The sequence below is a fragment of the Rhinoderma darwinii genome, chromosome 11, assembly GCF_050947455.1.
Source record: "Rhinoderma darwinii isolate aRhiDar2 chromosome 11, aRhiDar2.hap1, whole genome shotgun sequence".
NCBI lineage: Eukaryota > Metazoa > Chordata > Amphibia > Anura > Rhinodermatidae > Rhinoderma > Rhinoderma darwinii.
Window position 1 is genome coordinate 15,889,171 of NC_134697.1, and position 21,733 is coordinate 15,910,903.

Below are 21,733 nucleotides of genomic sequence, written 5' to 3' on the forward strand. Positions count from 1 at the left end.
TAAACGCGTTTTTGGTGCCATAATTTGCAACTTTTTGAGATTAGAAAACTAGTCCTTCATAAATTCCCCCCTTGTTTCTTGCCTCCTCGGTCGTGTGAGTCTAGCCTTACAATGTGATTGGAACATGTATGTTTGTGAAAAATCTAAATCATCTTGTGAAAGTTGCAAAAACTCACCAAAGTATCTTACTACTGGTCTAACCCGTTTACAAGTGAATCCACCATTTATCTGCCAGCAGGACTAGTTCTGTAGGGTTTTCAAACAGACCTACATTTCCCAGAATGCACCACATCAGTACAATGTGGTGTGCAGGCACTGAACCAGCAGGGGGCTGACATATGTGTTGAGGTAGGAAAGGCCTCAGCACCAGGCAGCTGATAAGGTATGTTGTTCTACATAAGTGACCGGCCGGTGTACTGTTTCAGGAGATTTTTCTGAAAGCTGCCATAATTGCAGTCCTGGCGTCAGTCAGCAGCAGGTAAAGCTGAAGTTTTGCTTGTTTGTCTTGAGTAACACACAGTGCATGATAAACCTGCATTAATGATTAACTCCTTCCAGGTCTCTCGGACAGCTGCAAGAGACTTGCTGAGGGATATACTGCTCCAGAAATGCTTCTCAGGACTCTGCTCCCGGTCTGTATGAGGGGGTTTTGCAGTGCTGGGACCCCCAGGTTTATGCACAAGCTGGCCAGCACTTCAAAACCTACCCTGGACATCTCAGGCATTTATCCTCCCATATCAACCCCCTTCAATGACCAGGAACAGGTGGACTATGACAAGCTGGAGGAGAATCTGCAAAAATATTCAAGCATCCCGTTCCGAGGTGAGTATTTTGTTGCGGTATTTGACTATTAAGCCCAGCGGTGCAACGTTACAGAACGGGAATTTGTAAATGCAATATACTGTAGCCATTTATTGGAAATTTTTGGAGTTTTCTGTGTCTTTGCAAACCACCATTATTTCTGTGGTATATTTTTTTTCTCCTATTGACAAACATTGTATTGAAAACTCTGCAAGACCCTTATGTTACCAACCGACAGCGATTTCTCCCAAATCCCCCATAAATATGTACGCTCAGATCTGGATGTGTTTATTTCAAGGCGGACAAGGGAGTAAGCCGCTGCCTGAGGTGTGTGCTGGGGGTGAACTTCCTGGGAGAGCGAAAGACACCAACATGCCCTCTGTTCCTGGAGAGCAAGTGTCGGGGAACTACATTGCTATATATACAGATGTGTGCATATATATACAATGTGTGTGTGTGTATATAATATATATGTATGTTTTGTTTTTTTTACGTCTGCTAGTGATTCGGGAGTGACTGGTCCGCTTAAAATTCATCCATAGACTGGATTGTTTTTAAATGGCTAAATAAACAAGAATTTCAAAAAGGATTTAAGAGGCTGCAATTGCTTTTTGTGTCTACATAATACTGACACATTATCTTTAATGATATGTATAATTGTACCGGTGGATCATGGTGAATTGTTTTCAGGGTGGGTCCTTAAAAAAACAACTCCTCTGCTAGGCCCAAAATACCCCAGTCCAACATTAAATATTACCGCACACTGATTACATAAGTGTCTTCTAGTGCCCATATAATGCCATCATACAGTGCCTGAATAATACCACAGATCGATCCATGTTGTGAGTTTTTGAAAAGCTAGAGGATATATAAAGTGGGCCAAACGGTAGTAAGGCCTTGAAGCAACTGCCCCTTTCGTCCTTGCTATAATCTGGCTCCAATATCACTAAAAGAACCACGTGTAGGTTTTGATTGAATATTTTTTGTTGTGATACTGTACAGTTAAAGAGGACATATCACTAGGTTATATAAGTTGAACTGCTTATCTGACCTGAGTAGCGCTGTCTCCCTGATTCCAGCGCTGTTTTTCTTTTTTTTTTCTGCATCCCTGTGTTCAGGAGATATGGCCCACTGTTGTAGTGGCTCCCTATATGCTAATTTGCTGGAGTTAGCCAACAGGACTTGAACTACCCTCAAGCTGCCTCGCCCTGATTGGTCAGCATCAGAGGCAGCGAAGCTAGCTCCACCCCGTTGGCTAACAACAGCAAATTAGCATATAGGGAGCCAAAAACAGTGGGCCATAATTCCGGAACAGAGGGGTTCAGGAAAAAAAGGAAAAACAGCGCTGGAATAAGGGAGACAGCGCTATTCAGGTCAGATAACCTGTTCAACTTATATGACCTAGTGACAAGTCTTCTTTAAAGGTAGCACCGCTTATCTCCTAATGTCAACCTTACCGAAGTCTGAGTATTTTCATCTACAGATATAGTTTCTTCTAATTTTTGCTCCCGCCATACGTGACTAAATAATAAACTGATACTGGGATGTGACCAAGATGAGGTTCATCATTATTTAAAGTGTATGAGTAAGCTGAGAACGGTTACATAATAACGACTATCCTCTGGATGACGGACATGACATAGCTTAGATCCCTTCATGGTATTAGGCATTGCATAATAGAATCACGCTGACAAATGAGGAATTAGCAGGGTGGTATTATCACGTTATCACTTTGTAGAAGTATAAATGTAGATTAGGGCTCTTGGCCAAATTTCATGTGCGTTTGATTTCAGATGGAGCTTCTTTATTATTTATTAATTACTTTCTCTTAAAAGATATGTAAACCTTTAAAGGGCAATTTTTTATTTTTATAAAAATGTCAATCAGTGTGATTAGCGCAACGTTCTAAATAGTTTTTATTAAAAATTAGTTTTGCTTTTTGAGATACAGCTGTTCTATATGCTCTATACAGAGCAGCTGTATCATTCTCTAGGACCTGAATCCGTCAGTCCCGTGAACCTGACGGGTTCAGTGACAGCGGGTCCTGCGTGTCTGACAGGCAGAATACACCTGTAATCTATCACATCTGAGTTATGAATTTAGATGTGATAGATTACAGGTGGAACCCGTCAGTCCCGCAGGATTTAGCGAAAGATACAGCTGCTCTGTATAGAGAATCCAGAGCATCTGTATCTTAAAAAGTAAAAATTATTTTGGATAAAAATTATATAGAAAGTTGCACTAATCACACTGATTGACCTTTTTATTAAAAAAAAATGCCTTTGAAAGGTTTACAAGGGTGTAATCACCGGTTGTGGATAAATAGGAAATTGGATTTCTACTAATGCTCGGAAAATGCAGGTCAAGATTTGACACGGTAAATGTTTTATTATTCTAAATCCGTCTAATCTGGCATTTGATAATCCAGAAAATCTTCTAATCCAGCACTTGTTTCTACCACAGAACTGTAATATGTGACATTTTACAAGCCCTAAAACACAAGCTGTCATAATAAATAGGATGTTCTATTAGCCAATCTAACAAGTGAGTTTTAATAATTTTTCTAAAATATTTCTATGACTTTCCAATAATCCAGGTCACATTGTTGCCGGACTAAAGTGATTTGACTGCATTAAGTGGTCGTGTAGACAGTGCATAACGTAATAGTCATGTTTCCTTTTTACAGGCATAGTTGTCCAAGGGTCAAATGGAGAGTATGCTTATTTGAGCAGGGAGGAGAGACTGGAGGTCGTGCACAGGGTTCGTCAGAAGCTCCCGAAGGAGAAGATTCTCATTGCAGGATCAGGATGTGAATGTATGTATCACATAACCTACAACCAAAGTGTATCCTATACCCCATATATGTTTAAAGGCGGCCGTAGCGGTAAACATTGCACTCATCTGACTGGAAGGAGGATGTGTAAGATACTTCCAAATCCCTTCGAGCCACAAGGCCCCGCAGTCGTTTAGTCCTTTCTACCGGCTATTAATATATAATCCCTCCTCAATTTAGTGCATAGAAATTTTGTAAGACCAGGTAGAACAAATCCCAGGAGCCCTCTAAAAGGGTGGGAAATGCTTTTTTGGCACCCAACACAAAGTTGACAAATTCCCCCAAAATTCCACCATAATAATTCTAGTCAAAATGCCCTACAACGATACATGTCACAGTTCCCCCATACGTGTTGGCAACAATGCTTCCATAAGGCTGGGTTCACACGAGCATGTTACGTCCGTAAAGGACGGAATGTATTTCGGCCGCAAGTTCCGGACCAAACACACTGCAGGGAGCCGGGCTCCTAGCATCATAGTTATGTACGACACTAGGAGTCCCTGCCTCTTCGTGTAACTACTGTCCCGTACAGAAAATATGATTACAGTACGGGACAGTTGTCCCACAGCGAGGCAGGGACTCCTAGCATCATACATAACTATGATGCTAGGGGCCCGGCTCCCTGCAGTGTGTTCGGTCCGGGACTTGCGGCCGAAATACATTCCGTCCTTTACGGACCGAACATGCTCGTGTGAATCCAGCCTAATAGTGCCAGCCACAGTACCTCCATAACAGTGCCAGCCAGACACAAGGCCCTATCAGTGTCCACCCCATTGCTCCTATATCAGTGCCACTAACAGTACCTTCATAAAAGTGTTGACTACAAGGCTTCAATAAGTACCTCCATAACTGTGCCAGACACGATGCCCTATGAGTGCCAGACACGATGCCCTTACAACAGTACCAGCCACAGTACCTCCATAAATGTTGACAACAATGCTTCCATAACCGTGCCAACCAATGCTCCCAAAGTAGCTCTATCCCTAATGCTCCTATAAGAGTACCAGCCGCATTGCTCCCATGACTGCGCATGAATCCTGTAAGACGAGGCCAAAAAAAAAATCCCTGAAGCCCTCTAGAAGAGGTCAGACATTTTTTTTTGGCCCCCAATACAAGCTAGACATAATTCCCCCCCCCCCATTTTTTTTTTCCCATAACAGTCCCCGATTATTTCAGCCAAAATGCTCTATAACACTAACAGCCCGCAGTGCCCCCATAACAGTACTAGCCACGATGCTCATATAACTGTACCAAAGATATTACCGCCATAATAATACCGGCCAGAGTGCCTCCATTACAGTGCCAACCAGTGTGAGCACTCCTGTGGAGCAAGTTGGAGGTGAGAATTGGGGTCCATCTTCCCAGGCAGGGGAGAAAGCAATGCCCCTTGCGTCTGCTTACCTTTCATCCTGTCCTGTCCCCGATAATGGTCCTAAAGAAAAATCACATGAAGTGTAAGTAATAGATCAACATAAATAATATCTGAACACGACCAATGAGTATATTACCGACTATGATTAGATTTGGTCCGTCCTGGTGCATCTACATTGACGTGGGTGGAAAAGAGCGTCAAAGATGTCACCACAGATCAGAGAATCCACATCATTGGGTGCTCCCAAGAACAAAGTGCAGATTTGATGTGTAAATGACATTATAATCTGAGGTTCCTTCATCATCTTCCCAGTCTTAATAGTCGCGCATTCATAAGGTTATAAGGGCATATTTATAATTTAGAAGACGATCTATGATTGGTTATTATAGGCAAAGCTGCTATTTTTAAAGGGAATATCTGGTTTAGAAACATTTTTATGTAGTTAATTGAGGGACTTTCATCTATTGCCAGAATGGTTACAAAGTCTCTTGATATGGAGGAACCAACTCGTCCAGGTATGACCTGGACAGCCCATTGATTTCAATGTGTAATGCTTAATTTCCCCTGTGGTGGCGCTGTAGGAGCATTAAACACTTGCTGCCAGATTTCCTCTTCATCTATTTACAATATTGCAGTGGCTATGGCCAACCTAATACTATGTCTATTTAATGAGACCCCAGAAGTATGTGAGCATACCAACATGCCTCTTTTTAGGGCCCAGCATGCCTCCTTGGAGCCCATCTGCTTAAGCCCTGCCCACGCAGAACAAAAGGATGTTAGGTGGTATATGTTTGCGTAGTGTGTGTGTTAACCCTCTTTATTTAGCTGCATTGATTGATCACAAACGTTATTTATCAGCTGTCAGGATTCAAACTCAGGAACTCTTGTGTCTTAGGCTCCATGCACACTACAGTATTTTTCATCAGTAATTACAGACCCATTAATTTCTATTGGCCACGGACACCTTTCAGTATTTTTACCAATAGGTGTCCGTGCTGAAAAAAAATCACAGAACCTGCCCTATTCTTGTCAGTAATTACGGCAAGGACTCTCCCATAGAAGTCTATGGGAGCTTCCGTAAATACGGACGGCTACTGATGTGCATCCATAAACCGTCCGTATATATGGATGGAATACGGATGCAATACGGACCATATTTACAGACACCCTTCCCTATATACGGATGAAATACGAATGCCTACTGATCCGTATACGGCCAAAAAAGGGCTGAAAAATCGGAAGCAGAACGCCTACAAACATCTGCCCAATGATTTCAATGGGAAATACGGCGTTCTGTTCTGACAGGGCTTTTTCTATGGCTCATTTTCAAAACACGGCGCGTAAAAAGACGCCCTGTAAAAAGAAGTGCATGTCACTTCTTGAGACGTTTTTGGAGCCGTTTTAAATTGACTATTGAAAAACCACTCCAAAAACGGAAAATGCAAGTTTGCTTAAAAAACAGCAGAAAATCACAAGCTGTTTTCCCTTGAAACAGCTCCCATATTTTCAGACGTTTTTTACTAAGTGTGTGAACATACCCTTAAGTTTCCTGCCTGTAGTCTAGTTCCTTGCTGCTTGTCTACAAACTGTTGCTGCTTAACTGTGTACCGAACTTGGACTGTTTCCTGATCACATCTCTGCTTTACATTACATACTGCTGCCGATCATCTTTGCACAGATCGTGGATTGTTTCCTGACCCTGTCTCTATCGCACAATACAAACTATTGCCGCTATCCTGTATACCGAACCTGGACTATTTTCTGACCACGTCTCTGCCTCAGGCTACAAACTGTTGCTGCTTATCTGTGTACTGAACCTGGACTGTTACTATTATCAACCTACTGCCTGTTCCTTTCAGCCACTGGACTCCGAATCTGCTACAGACCTTGACATCAGCCCTCTTACAATTCCATGCACTGTAGCAGGCACTATTCTCTTGGAGTAATTTATAGTCCTGTTCATCCTGATCTGCCTGGTTCATGCATAGAGTACCAGAAGATTGACACATGGTCAGAGAGAGACCAAGGGGAGGGGTGTAATTGTGCATAACATTGCAAATTTATTTGGCATTTCAAATTTCTGGAAAGCCAAGAGGGAAACCCAATGGGAATAGTATGGGTATGTTCATACGGAGTGTTTTCAGGCGTATTTCGGGGCGTTTACGCCTGAAAAAACAGATGCAGAACGCCTCCAAACATCTGCCCATTGATTTCAATGGGAAATACGGCATTATGTTCCGACGAGGCGTTTTTGGAGCCGTTTTTCATTGACTCTATAGAGAAAACAGCTCCAAAAACGGAAGTAAAAAACGCTACATATCTTCAGATGTTTTTGAGTTTACGTGTGAACATATCCTAATAGTGACTTCTAGTGAATGCCACCCACTATCTGTAGTCATGTGTGGGATAAAGCAGACATTTCTAGAAAACTAAAATACTTCATGACTCAGAGATTTATATTTCCATTTATTTTTAAATCCTATGGGGAAATGTTCTTTAAGGCATTTACAACTGTTTTTTGTTTACAGCTCCCATGCAGACCTATGTATTTCTAAGGTTACAGATTACAAACAAACCCTAACATATATTCTGTGTATTAGCAAGAAGTGTGGAACAGATGGAGTGGAGTATGATGGCAGGATTTGTTTGTAGTCTGTAACTATGTTAACACATAGGTCTACACAGGAGCTGTATAAACAAATTGGTTGGGAATTTTTAATGAAGACTATTTGCAAATTGCTTAATTTTTTTTTTTCTTATTTATTTGTTTTGGGTAGATTAATGGTTGGAGAGGTGAACATACCCTTTAAGTATTAAAAAATCCCATTTTGCTGTTTTTGTCCCAAAGTCTCATTTCTATGGTATTTCTAGATGTCTGCTCTTCTTCTAGTTCTGCTTTAAATATAGTTTAATGCTGTTTTTTGATATGTCTTTTTATGTTTTTTGCTTTCTCTATTCCAAGCCACACAGGCCACTATAGAAATGAGCTGTCGAATGGGGGAGGCCGGAGCAGAAGCCGTTCTTGTGGTGACACCGTGCTACTATCGAGGTAGAATGACAAGCTCTGCTCTGGTACATCATTACACTAAGGTATTGTCATTTTTACTTATTTTACAGTGCTGGGGGCATACCTATAGTGGGTGAGGAGGTCTCAGTGGTACCAGACTCCAATCAGGTGGACGGCGTAATCTGGCATTTTCGGTTCCAACATGATTGATAATTATCAGAAATTCTTGACCCAATTTTAATACTTTGTCTTCAGGTTTTATTGTTAATTATTAAAGGGGTTGTGTGAGATTGTATGGGCTGTGTTTGGTATTGCAGCATTCAAGTGAATGGGACAGCTGCAATACCAGACACAGCCCATGCACGAGGGTGGCACTGTTTTTGTTTTTATTAAAGAAAGCAGCCATTTTTATCTAATCTCCTACAACCCCTTTAAAAATTATTTGGAACCTCCCTTCACAACTCCTATATCCCTGTGTCGTGTATACCAGGAGGCAATGGTATCATGCAGTCATTTCACAAGATTGCCAAGCAAGATATCTGCCCTTGTATTAGTCATACATGTGGCAACCAAATTACATTTTTGTTGGGCCAGGATGGTAGATGATATACAGTTAGGTACACACTTTTGATTCTTTGGGGACAATTTTTTTTTTTTTTAAACAGATCTTAACAGTCCTGCATCAAATTTTCATCTAAAAAGACATTATAATACTTTGCTTCTATGTCATAAGTCCGTTGTGGATCTATTTCCCTATTTATGTCAAGGGTAATGGTTTGAAAAGCATTTTCTGCATTATTTGTAAAATGAGTCAAGCAAAAAAAAATAAAAATTAATCCGTCAACAGGAATACAGCATGCTATGTTTTTAGAGTCTGCTGAAAAAAAATGGATCAAGACGGACTGCAGGCAAAATGAAACGGAAAAAATGGACATAAGTTTAAATTCCATAGAATTAAATGAGAGCTGTTGACGGATCCGTTCCTTTAGTACACTTGTTCTTATTTTGAAATTTCAAGACTGTTTACACTATCTGGCCAAAAGTATGTGGACACCTAACCATCACACCTATATAAGCTTGTTGGATATCCCATTCCAAAACCATGAACGATAATATGGAGATGGACCCCTTTTGCCACTATAACAACCACCACTCCTATGGGAAGGCTTTCCACAACATTTTGGAGTATGTTTGTGGGGATTTGCGCCCATTCAATCAAAGAAGCAATTCTGAAGTCAGAAACTGGATTTGGGGGAGAACGTCTGGTTCACAGTTTCGGCTTTTGAAATTATCTCAAAGGTATTGTATGGGGTTTAGGTCAGGGCTCTGTTCAGCCACTCAACTTTCTTCACCCCAAACTCCTCACCCAATGTCTTTATGGAGTTCACTGTGTACATATGGGTACAGTCATGCTAGAAAATAAAAAAGCCAAACCGTTACCACAAAGCTGGAAGACTACAATTGTCTTTGTATGCTGTAGCATTAACATTACCCTTCACTGGAAATACAAGGTAAACCTGGAGAACAGCCCTACACCATTATCTCTCCTCCACAAAATATTACAGTAGTCACTATGCATTTCGGCAGGTAGAGCTCTCCTGGCATCCACCAAATCCAGATTCCTCCATCAGACTGCCAGATAGTGAGCCGTGATTCATCGCTCCAGAGAACACGCTGCTCCAGAATCTAGTGGTGGCTTTATATCACTTCAGCCGCCGCTTGATCTTAGAATTGTGTGCAGTGACCATGAAAACTCACTTCTTGAAGCTTTGGATTCACAGTTTGGGGGCTGTCACTTCCAGAGGTAGTTTGGATCTCTGTAGTAAGTGATATAAGAGAGGATAGGCGATTTATATGCGCCAAATGCTCCAGCACTCGATGGCCCCCTTTTGTGGGTTTACCTGGTCTACCGCTTCATGGCTGAGCTGTTGTTACTCCTGGACACTTTACAACAATAGCACTTACAGGTGACTGGGGGAGATCTAGCAGATAATAAAACTTACAGGTGACCGGTGCAGCTATTAATAAAACAAACAGGTGATTGGGGCAGATATAGCTGATCAGAAATTTTACAAACTGACTTGTGGCAAATGTAGGATCCTATGACCGTGCCATGTGTAAAGTCACAAAGCTCTTCAGTACCACCCCTACTATTAGCAATGTTTGTCTATGGAGATAGCATGTGTTATACACCTGTTTGCAATGGGTAAGACTGAAACACCTTAATTCAATAATTAGGAGGGGTGTCCACATACTTTTGGCCATATAGAGTATCCTAAGGAGAGTAGTGAATAGAGTTTATACGAGGGTAGGTATGTTCTTGTACAGTGCTTGGCAGGATTTTTCAAATCTCTTCATTTAAGGTTGCAGATTCTGCTCCTGTGCCCGTTATCCTCTACAGCGTGCCCGGGAACACGGGGCTGGACCTCCCTGTGGATGCTGTTGTTGCTTTGGCTGAACATCCGAACATCATCGGAATCAAGGATAGTGGAGGAGATGTAAGTCACTAACCTTACATCCATGCCAGATGATGTGTGTGGATGTGTCCTAATATGCAGCAGTGATCTCTAACCTGTAGCTCTCCAGCTGTTGCAATACTACAACTCCCAACATTCCCTGACAGCCTGAATATTTATATATTTTAATCTGATCATGACTTTTCCTTTAAAGGTGTTGTTTGGTTAAGAAAAGCCATTTTGAAATGCCCTATTAGGCCATTCTGCGTTTATAGAAGGGGATCCCTTATTCGTAACCTCCATCAATTAGCTTATCCAGTGGACATGCCATAAATGTGGAAACTTAGAAAACCCCTTTAAATACTTGCTGTCAGGATCCACCACAGATTGCTGAGGGTCTCAGCAGGGGGACACCCTATGAGCCGCTTCTTTTCAAAAGGCACTTCCAACAAAAAATGGATTATTCAAAGCTCACAACTGTTTTAGGGTCAATGCACACAATGCGTATTACGTTCACGTTTTTTCCGTGCTGCAAAGCCGCAGCGTAATACAGTACCAGCAGAGGCAATGAGATTCCAGGAGATCTCATGTACACGCTGCAGTATTTTTGTACACGTAAATTGACCTGCGGTGCGGATTTTAAAATCCGCAGCATGTCAATTTATCTTCCTAGTGCTGAGAAAAATCGCCCGTAATTTCAGACCCATTCGTTTCTATGGCCGACGGACACCTTCCTGTATATTTACGGGAAGGTGTCTGTGCTGTTGAAACTTGTGGAAAAAAATAGGACATGTCCAATTTTTTCATTTTACGGACCGTTCTCCCATACTTTATAATGGGAGCAGGGCACGTAAAAACGTCCGGCTGTCCACGCCCGGCCGTGCCCGTAATTAAGGTCCTGTGCATGGGGCCTAAATTCAGATGTCGCGGATTTATCATGGATTTCCAACACCTCATCCACATACAGCGGAAAAAAATCCACAGCTTGTCAATTCTGTCACAGAAATTCAGCCAATTTGTACCATGTATTTAAAGAGGCTCTGTCACCACATTATAAGTGCCCTATCTCCTACATAAGGAGATCGTCGCTGTAATGTAGGTGACAGTAATGCTTTTTATTTAAAAAAACAATCTATTTTCACCACTTTATTAGCGATTTTAGATTTATTCTAATGAGTTGCTTAATTCCCAAGTGGGCATGTTTTACTTTAGACCAAGTGGGCGTTGTACAGAGGAGTGTATGACGCTGACCAATCAGTGACCAATCCGCATCATGCACTCCTCTCCTTTCATTTAATCAGCACATAGGGATCCTGCTAGATCCTTATGTGCTGTCTTATACTAACACATTAACAATACTGAAGTGTTTAGACAGTGAATAGACATTCCACGGGATGTTTAGTCAAATCTCTGCACTTCGTTACTCTGTCTGTGGTGGTTACAGCAGAGGAAGCGTAATCTCGTTGTAACCTGTCATTTACTGTGTAATCTCGCGAGATTACGCTTCCTCTGCTGCCTGTAACTACCACAGACAGAGTAACGAAGTGCAGAGATTGTGAATAGACATCCCGTGGAATGTCTATTCACTGTCTAGCAGAAAAATAAATGGCGATAGCACTCTGCGAACACTAATGCCACCTAAGCCACTAAATATAAATAAATATGCATTACTGCTAAATCTACTTACAAATAGGGAGGTTCTTAGTGCACATTTTGATCAAAAAGTGTTTGCCCACCTGCCACGACAAGGCGACCTCTGTAAAGTGGGGACCTGCTCTACACATACACCCAGAACTGGGACTAAGCCTACATATATATCTGGGGATGGTAGGAACAAGCACTAAACTAATTAAAATCAGCCAGGGCACAATGGGAGGAGTGCAAGAACAAAAATGGAGGCAGTCACTAACCCCACATATATGGATCACATAAACACAACAAAAATTTGAACAGCACATTATTCACTGTCTAAACACTTCAGTATTGTTAATGTGTTAGTATAAGACAGCACATAAGGATCTAGCAGGATCCCTATGCGCTAAGTAAATGAATGGAGAGGAGTGCATGATGCTGATTGGTCAGCATCATACACTCCCCTGTACAACGCCCACTTGGTCTAAAGTAAAAACACGCCCACTTGGGCATTAAGCAACTCATTAGCATAAATCTAAAATCGCTAATAAAGTGGTGAAAATAGATCGTTTTTTTAAATAAAAAGCACTGCGGTCCCCTACATTATAGCGCCGATCTCCTTATGTAGGAGACAGGGCACTTATAATGTGGTGACAGAGCCTCTTTAAGTTGTCACCAGGCTTTCTCAGATTTCTGAGAATTGTAAATCTTCCTAGTTATGTAGTGACAAACCTGCTGAATTGCTGATTAACTCAGCAGATTTGCCATTTACGGTACTGGGCGACCCCCTGGATGAGCTGGCGGGCTAATTTAACCCTTCACTTGCACAAGTCAGTCATAATATTCTAGCCCTTTATCTTTGGAATAACTACTGAGATATTTATTATTGGCTACATCGGTCACATGTGCTGGGACATCATCGCTGCAGCAGGAAGTAGAGACCAACAGGGGACCGGGCAGTGTTGGTACAGGAGCGGTGAGGGGAGTATGGCTTTATTTTTAATCTGTGCACACTATTGTGAGCTGGTTTCATTGAATTTTTAATTTGCTGGACATCCCCTTTAAGTTGCTCGTCGTTTATAATTATTCTGTCCCTGCTGTAATGGAAATCTGCTCTCCATGCACTGACTTGCTGCTGAGGTTGCTTTGGGCTTGTGCTTATACACAGAAGCCAATCAGAAGAAACTGAGCTGCAGTGTAACGCATGGGGGACAGAGAAGCAATCTGGGCCTGTAAAGAAACAGAAGGTGGATCTCAGACTCCAACAGACATTGCAGCTAAACTGGAGTCACTGGTCATAGTTGTGACCTAATGGAGCAGAGCAAAAAAAAGCATTGGAGAAAATGAACAGCCGGTAAGCATAGATAGTGACTTACACAGGATTTTTAAGTCCACCACCGCACTCCCGCTTTAAGCCTGCCCTAATACTGAAGTGTTCCGTTTTATGGGGTAAAAATTCTTCCTGGTCTATAAACAGTAAAGTGTTAACTGACAACCTGAGTCTAAACAGACCGCGCTCACATGGGTAGAAGCTATTAAAGAACTCTTAAAAATTCTCTGACGCGTTTCATTTTTACACTCGGTCCAGGGTGCAAATATTGTAACCACAAATTACATTATCACCCGATATAACAAGATGTAGATGAGAACATGTCCTTGGTCTACAACGTGTCAGTGCAAATCGTTGTGCTCAATGCAAACCGCTTTTCTCTCACCTGCATGCTGTGCCGTCTCTGAAGACAGAAAGGAGAGAAAAACTTAATAAAAATTTTTTTATCTATTATTATTTCATGGTCATTCTCTGTGCCCATGGTGGCACAATCTGTTGAGAAAATGTATTCGACATGCTTCACAGTTTTTTTGGCTGGTTGACATTGTAAGGGTATGTTCACACGTCTTAACAAAATACGTCTGAAATTACGGAGCTGTTTTCAGGCAAAAACAGCTCATGAATTTCAGATGTTTTTTCACAGCGTCTTTTACGGACGTAATTGGAGCTGTTTTTCAATGGAGTCAATGAAAAACTGCTCCAAAAACTTCCAAAGAAGTGACATGCACTTCTTTGACCCGGACGTCTTTTTACGCGCCGTCTTTTGACAGCGACGCGTAAAATTATGCCTCATCTGAACAGAACACTGTAAAACCCATTGCAAGCAATGGGCAGATGTTTGCAGACGTATTAGAGCCGTCTTTTCAGGTGTAATTCGAGGCGTAAAATGCCCGAATTACGTCTGAAAATAGGCCGTGTGAACATACCCTTAGGCTGCGTTCACATCTGCATAGGGATTTCCATTTGTAACAGAAGCCAAAATTCTCCCCCAGATCCTTCATATAACAGAAATCATCAGCGGCCGACCGACCCCATTGACTTGGATTCCTTTAGGGTTCTGCTGTGGTGTCCTTCATTTTGGCGGAAAGATGTGTGCGGCGCTACTCCTATAGTCAAATCCGACAGGTTCTGACACTAGTGTAAGCAGAGCCTTATGCCCTGTTCACATGGAGTTTTTTTAACACTGTTTTTGCCGCGGCGGAAACCGCTGCAAAAAATGTCTGAAATTGCCTCCCATTGATTTCACAGGAAAATGCGACATGCCCTATCTTGAGGCGTTTTCCGCCTCAAAAACCCCATTGAAGTCAATGGGAGACAGAAAAAAACACCATTAACCGTTCACGTTTTTTTCCTTTGCCTGTTGTAGAAAGAGGTAAAAAAAACGCAGCAGAATTTGCATCAGAAAACGCCTGTGGTGCAAAATCACTTAAAAAAAACCTGAGCTAATTTTTCCAGGCAGAATTTTCTGCATGCAAAAAACTGTGTGAACAGGGCCTAACGCTTATTAAGATTTAAGTGGGTCTATGTGGGTTCATATACTTTCATGTTTCACATTTCAGCTGCCTGACCTATTGAGATATGGCTTTCAGCCAAGGGATATTTGTACTGCACCAGTACGTCTCGAGATCTGTTTTATAGAATTTTTTTGTTAAGCCCCCTGAGTACTTGTATTTTATTGCTTAGGACTCCAAGTATTAAGAATCCATTCATTTAGTCCCCGACGTCGGTGGTTCGTAAGAGAATCTTTAGAATCGGTTTCAGGGTTGATTCACGTCACCTATAAATATAAATTATTCTTAAAGTCGTCAGATTCTATTTGGCCGTTAACAATCACCTAAGGATTTCCCATTTCGATTGCAAATATTCAACTGTGCAGACCTTGGAACATCGTAATAAGTCAGATCTTTCTTGGCAAAATATCTGTGCATACGAGTCCTTAAAAGTCTCGTGGCTGGTACCCCCAGCCATCAGTCTTTTATGACAGGTAAAAAAAATAAAAAAATATTTTTTGGAACCGTGACGGACCAGAGAAAATGATGGATGCTGTAGTTCTATAGGACAAGCTTCACATGGGCTCTTCTAACTCGGGACCTTATGGTCCCTGTTGGGTATCACCACCGTTGTCAATGATGACAGAACCTGCATCCACTTAAGGTTCCCCAAGTCCTCTGGTTGGCCATTCTGAGCCTGACCCCTGTTAATTTAGACATGTGAACCCCTTAAGATGAATCTTCATTATTCCTCTATACATTGACACTCCTCATGGACAGTCACACCTTGTCCTGTGCAGTTACAGACAGGGACGGACTGGACTACATTGAGCCTACCATAGGAGATGAGACTGAGAACACACCATCAAGCTATACAGAACATGCGCACGTCCCCTTTAATTGCATCACAAACTCTGTCGGACCTCATGGGCCCTATTATGGCAGTGGCCATTATCATTTCAGGACCTGAACCCACCTAGGGATCCTCTTGTCCACTGGCAGGCCAGTTACACCCAGTTTGGGCCAGCCCCTTTAAGGATCAATGCTTCAATAATGAGTACATGTTGAATCATTCATCAAATCTGGGCTACATCTCTCTGCCTATGGCCATGTTGGACTGTGTTTTCTCAGGCCCACCGGAGGAATTGACTAAGTCCACCCTCTATCTGTATAGAGGTAATGCGGGTCCACTTTTAGGTCCATGTATCCTGTACTTATCATTGCACACGGGTCATATCATTAAGGACTAATATGGTATTTGTGAAATAACTCAAACGTGACTAAACCCCAGCTGCAAGCGATCTGCTTCATTGTCCTCTTCTGATGATGTCATCTGGTTTAGGACCTTATTGGTTCTGTTGTGTCTGGGCCCTGTTATAGCAATCCTTGGCCCACAATAGGTTCCTTTACTTGGCAAGTGTGGTCCCAGCCATAAAACCAGAGGCTTATATAGGTCAAGGAGATCTGAGGTGAGTCCTATGTAGCTGATGGGGACAGTGATGACGTCATAACTAATTTATTATAATAAATTGCATTCTAACTTTTCTATTTATGCTTCAGGTCACGCGTATGGGACTTATTATCCACAAAACCCAGCACCTGGGCTTCCAGGTGTTATCTGGATCTGCAGGCTTCCTTCTGGCTGGATACGTCATTGGTAGGTACTGATCAGTACATTGTAGAGTAACATTAGTTTTTCTAATACAGTTGGTATAAAATCCCGATGTGTTTGATCTTCTCTTCTTGCTCATTGAGTATGGCACTAGGGTAAAAGTGGGATGGAAAGGACAAGCATATAACTACAATGCTCATTAGAGTGATCTCATCAGCAGGAGAAGAGTCCGTTGAGTTTGTGGGTGGGAAGTGACTTATTCACTAATGTAATTATGTTAGTGAAGACTGGGAAGTATATAATGGTGGTGATTTGACATGAGGGGAAATGACAAAGTATGATGTCACAGCCTGAGAGTTAGCTAGTTAAAAGAGCCCCCTAGAAGCACAGAGCATTTCAGGAGACATGCTATTGTTGTTGGAGGCAGTGGGATTAGGTTGGCAAGCACAGGACTGAATGTGACGCGGTTTCAATGACTGTAGTCAGATGCTGCTCTAAATTCAGATGTCCAAATAGGTTTTTTTGGGCATTTTATCCTTTTAGTCCAGGAGCAGCAGTTTATTGCAAAACTAGGGCAGAATTAAAAGCTGCTTAGTATAAAACTCTATAAATCTGCAAACTCAAGTACACTTGGAAACAACATTTTCTTCTGGGAATAACACACCGTACATCACCTGGCTCTCTCACTCTTTCAGAACATTAAGCCATATGGTGGTTTTCTCACATTTATTCTTTTAGCTCAATGATAAAAACATTTTTAACGCATTTTCATTATGGAAGCTGTCAACTGAGTGCTTAATTAGAGGTAAAAAAACACATTTAGGTTTTTGCATAGTTCATTGCAGATGTACTGCTTTCGGGTTGCATTATTAAATAAGTTGTGCAGATTCAATAAAAGGGTCTTATATTCTCCAGAAACCGCACCACTTTTGTTTATAGGCTGTGTCTGGTATTGCAGCTCAGTCATTTAAATTCGGATGAGCTGCAATACCAGACACTGCCAATAGACACGAGTGGCGCTGTTTCTGGAAAAAAAAATTGTTTGTTTTTCTAATCTCAGATACCCCTTTGACTGACAAAATAATTATTGATACCCCAAACAGGCCATAGATGGAATGATACCCCGAAGTATATTTGCTACAACATGTTCATATTGTTGGAAATATAATACTCTTGCTTTGCCCCATTCCTTGAATGGAAATGAAGAAAAATTAATTGTAGGATCTACTGCTATCTGTCTACGAAGGTTTTAATACTAAGACAAAATTATTTGGTTTACTTACAATAATCTTTAGGTGTATGATGATCTTTAAAAGGGATTTTTTTGCATTTAACAATGATGGCCTATCCTTAGGGTAAACCAATAATTTTGGGATTATTATGGATAATGAAGGGCCCACAACCCTTTACTTTAGTATTAACATAGTGACACTCTTGTCCTTGTTGCTGTGTCTGGTACTGCAGGAAAGCCACAGTTTGAATAAGGTGTAATACCGCACGCAGCCACAAGGACTGCGCTGTGTTAATTACTGCAATGAAGTGGATTAAGAGTGTGCCAAAATGTATGGTCATCTCTCCATTAACAACCGTTGCTAGACTCTGACCTATGTGACATATCTGTTATTGAAAAACCCCTTTAAGCTGATTTCCCACAATATGGTTGTTGAATACTTTTATTATTGTAAAAATAAAATTCTTGTGAATTTTAAGCAACGAGTCCCAAAGACTGCAGATGTTTTCAAGGGGTTATCGGATACACCTCAAAAGCTCATAACTAGGATAAGCTTTGATTGCCCGATCAGTGGGGATCTGACCAATGGGAGGAGTGCTGTGTAGAAGGAAACTGAAAAGGGCTTGGCATTGCGCTTTACCTAGCACTGTTGCCCTAGTGGCCAAACCTCCATAGATCAGACGTATCTTAGCAATATGCCATCAATGTCTACAGCCGGAATACCCCTTTAAAGAAAAAAAATCATACTTTTCTCTCATGGGATCCATTTCCAGTTTTGCCTTTGTGAACCTGTAAATAGATCCAAAATCCTGAACTGATTCATTTGTTATTTTTCTTTCAGCCGGAGCTCAATTTTTTCGGATACAGAGCTGTAAATCTATGCATAGATATAATTAAAATGCTGACATTCTAGCAGCCTGTAGCCACCACTAGAGGGAGCTTAATGAATACTGTTTATACACTGACCTCAATAATCAGAAAAAAAGCATACCGTTAGCTCCTAAGCTCCCCCTAGTGGTGGCTGTAGGCAGTCAGAATTGTATCATTTACTCTGCCTATATGAAGATTTGCTTTAAAGGGTAACTATACGTTCAAAAAAACTTCTGACATGTCATAAGTTTTGATCAGTGGGGGTCTGAGCACTGAGACTTCCACCGATCGCAAAAACGAAGCAGCAGAAGAGCTCGAATGAGCGCTGAGCCGCTTAGTCTCTGATCTGCATTTCTCGGAAAGCTCAGCAATTGGTGTACGGGCTCAATGGAAAGTCTATGAGCCTATACACCAACTGCTGGGCTTTCCGCAAAAAGCTTATCAGAAATGAAGCTGCTCCGTTATGACGTGAGCGCTTCTGCTGCTTAGTTTTTGCGATCGGTGGGGGTCTCTGTGCTCGGACCCCCTCCGATCAAAACTTCTGACTATGATATGTCAGACGTTTTTTGAACGTTTAGTTGACCTTTAAGGCTAAAAATTCATGTTACATTATATTAATACTTTTATTTTTCTGATGTAAATATAACTAGGACTTGAGAGATACAAGATGGATGTTGGTTGGGGGCTCTGATGTTGTTACTATATAGAAGCAGCATTCATTGCCATTTTGGTAGAATTCTTAAAACTTTTTAAATTACTTCAGAATAATCATTCGGTTTCGATATTTCTAAAATCTAATGTTAAAAATGTCTTGTTGGACATTTCCATTTAATGTTAAACGATATTATCCGACGCTGGCAGGGTACAAGGAAAGGAACGCTGCATGCTGCTCTGAAACTTAGAAGCAGAGGAATAAAATGCCCAGAATGTGGGGAAGGGAAATGGAGCAGATCTCGGCTGTACAAGCATTTCACAGCGCGATTCCCCAGCACCAAAACCTTGATGTTACCCTGACACTGCTGCAAATAGCAGAACATGATGTTCCCGGAAAGTCTCCTGGGACATTAAGATCATTATAAGAATGGCATTGTATAAGTATGTGACCCCCATCGCTCCATCTCCAGGCAAGTGATCTGCACAGATTCCAGGAGACACAATGTCAGATTAATATGTGGGCATGCTATCCGTAGCATGGAATCCATGTAGTCACATTCACAGCTTGTAAGCATCAGGGTCACCTCTATACCACCAATAATGAAATGCATACTAGGAGCTGGGGTCGGCAACATCAGACACTGTACAATGTCACATCATCTGGAGTCACAATAGTCATACATGGATATCGTGTGTTCTGACTTTAAGAAACCACTCTAACAAAATGTGAATATTCTCCATGTTCTTCACCATAGGGGGCAGTATTGTAGTAGTTATATTCTTGTACATAGGGAACAGTATTATAGTAGTTATATTCTTGTATATAGGGGCAGTATTGTAGTAGTTATATTCTTGTATATAGTTGGTAGTATTATAGTAGTTATATTCTTGTATATAGGGGCAGTATTATAGTAGTTATATTCTTGTATATAGGGGCAGTATTATAGTAGTTATATTCTTGTATATAGGAGGCAGTATTATAGTAGTTATATTCTTGTATATAGGGGCAGTATTGTAGTAGTTATATTCTTGTACATAGGGGCAGTATTATAGTAGTTATATTCTTGTACATAGGGGCAGTATTATAGTAGTTATATTCTTGTATATAGGGGGCAGTATTATAGTAGATATATTCTTGTACATAGGGAACAGTATTATAGTAGTTATATTCTTGTACATAGGGAACAGTATTATAGTAGTTATATTCTTGTATATAAGGGCAGTATTATAGTAGTTATATTCTTTTTTTTTTTTTTTCTCAAATCTGTTTTTATTTGAAATACAAATCGTAACATACTGCGCATGGTATGTATGCCCTCGTCTGATACTATAGGTAATGCTGCTATGTTCTCATGGGCAGTATATTACGTAATCTGATTTGCTTGCAGCAGACGCAAAGAAAGTTTGTGAACACTCCACATGGAGTTAAAGTATTTGCTCTCCACTCTGTACAATTACTATGAAAACCACAAGGCTGCCCCCTCAGCCCAGCAATTATGTCTAATGAAGCGGAGCTAATGATCAGCTCATCTTCTGCAGAAAATCATTGCTTCTGTTATGTTTAGAGAGAAACTAATAATACCGGCTATAATACAGGCTCCATTAACTTCATAGTAAATTTTAAAAAGCATTATGTAGGTTTCGGCAATTTACATGACGTAGATTTCACGAATAGTCAATAATGCATTTTTTTAGGTTCTTACAGAACATTGCTGTTTCATGAGTCAGAATTTGCATTTGGCTCAGTGACTTTCACATTGGCTACAATCACATCTGCAGGTCATTAATTGGTCTTTTATGGTTTTCTTAGGCTGATTTTTTTTTTTAAAGGGACAGTGTACTGTATATTTCAATACAGGTCGATATAAACTGAAATCTCCTAAAATAGTATTAAAGGGGTTGTCCACGACAGGACAACTGGACCTATCCATTGAATAGGTCATCAGTATATGATCGGTGGGGATCCGACACCCGGACCCTGCACCAATCAGCTGCTCCGGCTGCCGGATGTTTTGAGTGGTATGCAGTAGTTGGAGCCGGAAGCAGTTGGCTCGGGTCAAGGAATAGCGGCTGAGCTGGAGTACTGCAGCTCTGCTCTTATTCAAGTGAATAGGAGGCAGAGCTGCCGATCGGCCGATATGTAGTGGTCAGAGCCATCTGCTTCCAGCTCAAACTACTGCATACCAGTCATAACATCGGGAGCAGCTGATCGGTGCGGAGTGCGGGTGTCGGACCCGCACCGATCATAAACTGATGACCTGTCCGGTCATGGACAACCCCTTTAACATTGACCGTAAATATCTGCCCTTGTACCACCCTCTTCTTTGAAGGTATTAAAAATTATATTCAGCTGGTTCTTAGTTATATTCGTATTGGAGACAACCAATATGGCCACTTCTAAAACTTCTATATGGGTTGTTATCCAGTTTTCCTGGAATCTTGAAT

The 21,733-nt window shown here is 41.3% G+C and overlaps 1 protein-coding gene across 2 annotated transcripts in view; it reads left to right on the top strand.

The window, feature by feature from the left end:
* The first annotated feature begins 292 nt into the window (after window positions 1–292).
* HOGA1 (4-hydroxy-2-oxoglutarate aldolase 1) overlaps window positions 293–21,733 on the top strand; it is a 29,459-nt gene continuing 8,018 nt past the window's right edge. Inside the window, exons 1-6 of one of the 2 annotated variants that reach the window (XM_075842362.1) lie at window positions 293–382; window positions 559–822; window positions 3,488–3,616; window positions 7,969–8,096; window positions 10,377–10,511; window positions 16,482–16,578. In XM_075842362.1, coding sequence (XP_075698477.1) covers window positions 609–822; window positions 3,488–3,616; window positions 7,969–8,096; window positions 10,377–10,511; window positions 16,482–16,578 — 703 coding nt within the window. In that variant the 5' untranslated portion in view covers window positions 293–382; window positions 559–608. Of the gene's footprint in view, window positions 479–558; window positions 823–3,487; window positions 3,617–7,968; window positions 8,097–10,376; window positions 10,512–16,481; window positions 16,579–21,733 lie in introns of both variants that reach the window. The other variant, XM_075842361.1, reaches the window with a different exon arrangement.